This window comes from Alligator sinensis, unplaced genomic scaffold (assembly GCF_000455745.1).
Source record: "Alligator sinensis unplaced genomic scaffold, ASM45574v1 scaffold647_2, whole genome shotgun sequence".
Taxonomy (NCBI): Eukaryota; Metazoa; Chordata; order Crocodylia; family Alligatoridae; genus Alligator; species Alligator sinensis.
In genome coordinates this window covers 3092331-3096294 of record NW_005841832.1, presented here as the reverse complement: position 1 = coordinate 3096294, position 3964 = coordinate 3092331, and the positions used below count along the sequence as shown (strand labels likewise).

Here is a 3964-nt window from a genome sequence, read left to right as displayed (position 1 = left end):
CTTCATGGGTGCAGGGGCTCCAGGCAGACTGGCAGCTGGGAGCCTGAATGCCTGGGTTCTCACCCAGATGAGGGGAGAAGTGGAGCTGGTGGGTTAGAGCAAGGGGAAATGGGGGCCTGGACACCTGGGTTGTCCCCCATCTTGAGGGGGCGGGCCACTAGTGGGTTAGAGCAGCGGGGATTGGGAGCCAGGACACTGGGGTTCCCCGCAGCTCTGGGAGCGGTGATGCCCAGTGGCACCCCAGAGGGACTGATGATTTAGATATGTTCTTTCATTAGTTTCCTTGATGACCTGTTTCCTTCTCATCCTTCATCCTCAGAGCCCCCTAGTCTGGCAATGGGGTGCAATGTGTTGGGGGGATGCTTATACTGGGCCCCCCTTGCTCAGCACTGAGCTGCGACTGGCTCTAGGATGGGATGTGTACAGGGGTATTGGGGCCCATGGGTCCTTGCTGAGACCCCCCACCCCACTCACTGCAACACCCTGCCCCAAGTGATACAGGCAGTGCCTGCCTGCCGCTCCCCCCTTCTCCCCGGGCAGGGAGCCGGAGGAGCTTTCTGCCAGGAGCTCTCTGCCACGTGTGCAGCTTGGGGGGGTGCTAGGCCCATGGGCAGGACACGAAAGTCCTGTGTCAGCTCCCTATGGAGCAGGAGGACCCCCCCCCCCCTTCTTCCCTGCCCTGGGGGCTTCCAGACTGGGAGACCCCAGAGCTGAGCTCAGGCCCCATAGGGGTTAGGAGAAGGGTCCCCCACTCCAGTGCTGGCCTGAGACCCTGCTCTTCCCCCCACCAATACCCATTCCTTGTGACAGTGGGCACTGCCAAGCAACCCCCTCTTCTTCCCCCACAACCTGGCACACACTTGCATGGGGGCGTGCATGGGGTGTGTGAGGCTTTCACCAATGCCTGGGCAGTCTTCCAGGTGCTGGGCATGTCCACTGGCGGGGGTGTCGGTTGCACACACTGGTGATAAGCGTGCAGGGAGGTTTCCTGTGTACACACTTGTATGTGCAAGTGCAAGCCCCAGCTGGGGACAGGGTCTCTGTGATGCGCGCAGCGGGTCCATGTTGCACACGGGCTCATGCTCCCTTGCACAAGGAGGGGCTGGGTTGAAGGTGAAACATCCCCTGCCCCCAGCAGCAAAAGCCCCTTGGCCCCTGCCCAGGCTACCAAAGGCTGTGCTGGGCTCTGCCCCTTGGCTCACCCCACCCTCCATATCCCATGGCACTGAAGCCCCTTTGTCTGGCTGATGAGGCCCTGGCACTGGGGCAGGCCTGGCAGAGCCTGTGGGGCTCCTGGTGCTCTCTGGGCCATGGGAGACACCATCTGCCCTGAGTTGGGGGGTGGGGGCTGATGCTTATCTGGGGCAGGGAGAGGTTGGGGGTGGAGTCTCCTCTCCTTGGGGCACCTTCACTGCTCACTTGCTGCCCTCCCAGAGCTGCGTCAGGGACAGGCACGAGGGCAGCAGCTGGCAGTGCCAAGCCATCGCTGCTGGTGCAGGTAATGAGGCCAGGAGCTGGGCTATAGAGGTCTCCTAGGAATTTCTGGGGGATCGGTGGACACAAGGGAGGGGGGCTATAGACTGTGTAGGCTGGAGATGGGGACTATAGGGGACCCTATAGATGTGAGTGTATAGGGGTCCTATAGATATCTGGGGTTGGGAGATAAGGGGGCCTTATAGTTTTCTAAAGATGGGGATGGGTGCATACACAGGACATTGTAAGGTTGTGTTTGTAGCCAAAGGCCTGAGTTCATGGACCCTATCAACTTATGAAGGTCTTGGGGGTAGGGGATGCAAGGAAACTATAGATTGTTGGACTTGGTGGGGGAAGAGAGATTCATGCATGGATCCTATAGATTTCCACAAGGTGAGGATGGAAAGTCTAGGAGGACCCTATAGGTTTTCAGAGCTGATGGGCTTGGTCTAGGAATTGAAAGGGGTGGGTATGGGGCCTTTATAGTGTTCCAGATTCACTGGGTCATTCATGCCTCTAGATTTCTAGAGCCATGTATGGCACCCTGTGAACTTTAGGGACTGTGGCTGGGAGCTGGATGCCTGGCCCCTATGGATCCCGTGGCAGTGTGGACCATATAGATTTCAGGAGTGGGGGAGGAGTTGGAAATGTCTGCTCGCTACATTCTCAAGCCTTGAAGCATGTACCCTATAGGTTTCGGTAGCTGGGACTCCGGTCCTTATAGATTCTGAATTGGGGGGTGGGGGGTGGCAGGGTGTCTGGACATGGGCCCATATGGATTCTGGTAATGAAGTGTGTGTACCCTATAGATTTTGGTAGCGGGGCACTGGTACTGCACACCCTATAAGTTCTTGAAGATGTGGCTGGGAGCCTGGGCTTTAGGGCTACTTTCAACTGGTATTCTGATCCTTATAGAGTCTGGTGTTTGTGTGCCTATAGACCTTATAATTTTTATAGCTAAAGGCTAGGAGTCTGGTCCCTATAGATCCTGGCAGTGTGGGGACTGTCCCTGGACCTTCCCAGGGCAAGGAGAGGGCCCTGCCAGCTCTGGGAGTCTCTCCAGGGCTGGGGGGAGGGGGCACAGTATCAACAGGTGTCTCAAAGGTATTTTTGTGCCAGGACCTCGTCACTAGTGACACATTATCTCCCAATGTCACCGACAGGCACATGTTGTGCCTTTAGCCTTCTGGGGACCAGGCACCACATAGCTGGCTTGGACCCCGCTCCACAGAGGGGGCTGCATGTCAGTACCAAGCAAGGGGTCCCTGTATGAACAGCTCCCAATGCATTCCACCCCAGAAGCAGTTGCATTTCCAGAGAGCCCTGGAAGAGTCCAAGTCTCCCCTTTTCCATCTGTCCTGATCTGTCTGTTTGTTTCTGTCTTTCAAGGTTGAATCCAGGCTCTGAGGTGTGCTGGGGGAGCCAGTGAGCATGACTGGGTGTGCACCCTCCCCCTGTGTTAGTGTGAATCCTTGTGCGAGCTGCATGTGGGTACATGTGTAGCCATTATGCAGTCGCATGCTGGCAGCCTGAGCACAAGGCTGCATGTGGGTGTGTGAGTGTTGCTGGCAAGGGTGAGAGTGAACAGGAGCTCATGCTGCCTCCCCTCCATGTGCAGGCATGTTCTCTGGGGAGGTGAGCAAGGGCCCTGCAAGCGTGAACGGAGGTGAGCAGCAGTGTGCAAGAGCAGGGGCAAGTGCTGCCTAAATCATTTGCCTTAGTGCCTGCTCTGGTGTGATCACAAGTGTGCAAGTGTGATAAGTGTGTGAATGTGTTTATGAGTCCCCTTGTGAGCACTTGCTCACCTGTCTGTGGCTCTGTGTGAGAGGCAGCACCCGCATGTGAACACGTGGGGGGTCCACCTGAGTGCCAGCTTCCCTGTCTGTTCAGAGAGTGGTTACCAGTGTTGGTGAGACATTGCCCCTTATGTGCTCACGAGGGCACGAGCCGTGTGTGAGTGTGTTGCACGTGTCTGCCATGGAGAAGAGCCAGGAGAAGAGCCCAGGCAAGCCAGACCTGGAGCTGGGCTCACCTGGGGAATCCAGCCTGGGGCTGCTGCCCACAGAGCCGCCTGCCCGCCCAGCCTGGAGCAGCAAAGCCCAGTACATCCTTGCCCAAGTTGGCTTCTCTGTGGGGCTGGGCAATGTCTGGCGCTTCCCCTACCTCTGCCACCAGAACGGGGGAGGTGAGCGGGGCTGGGCCCAGGCAAGCCAGACCTGGAGCTGGGCTCACCTGGGGAATCCAGCCTGGGGCTGCTGCCCACAGAGCCGCCTGCCCGCCCAGCCTGGAGCAGCAAAGCCCAGTACATCCTTGCCCAAGTTGGCTTCTCTGTGGGGCTGGGCAATGTCTGGCGCTTCCCCTACCTCTGCCACCAGAACGGGGGAGGTGAGCGGGGCTGGGAGGGGAAGGGGGGCTGGGGTAGGGAGTGGTAGGAGGTGAGGGGAGTGGGGCAGTTAGTGAGAGCAGGGGTAGATAAGGGGGGGCTAGGGAA

At 58.2% G+C, this 3964-nt stretch overlaps 1 protein-coding gene across 1 annotated transcript in view; it reads left to right on the top strand.

The window, feature by feature from the left end:
• The first annotated feature begins 3382 nt into the window (after positions 1–3382).
• Positions 3383–3964, top strand: part of SLC6A16 (solute carrier family 6 member 16) — an 11987-nt gene continuing 11405 nt past the window's right edge. The window contains exons 1-2 of the mRNA XM_025196453.1: positions 3383–3478; positions 3679–3858. Of these exons, the coding sequence (XP_025052238.1) occupies positions 3400–3478; positions 3679–3858 (259 nt within the window). The 5' untranslated portion in view covers positions 3383–3399. The remainder of the gene's footprint in view (positions 3479–3678; positions 3859–3964) is intronic.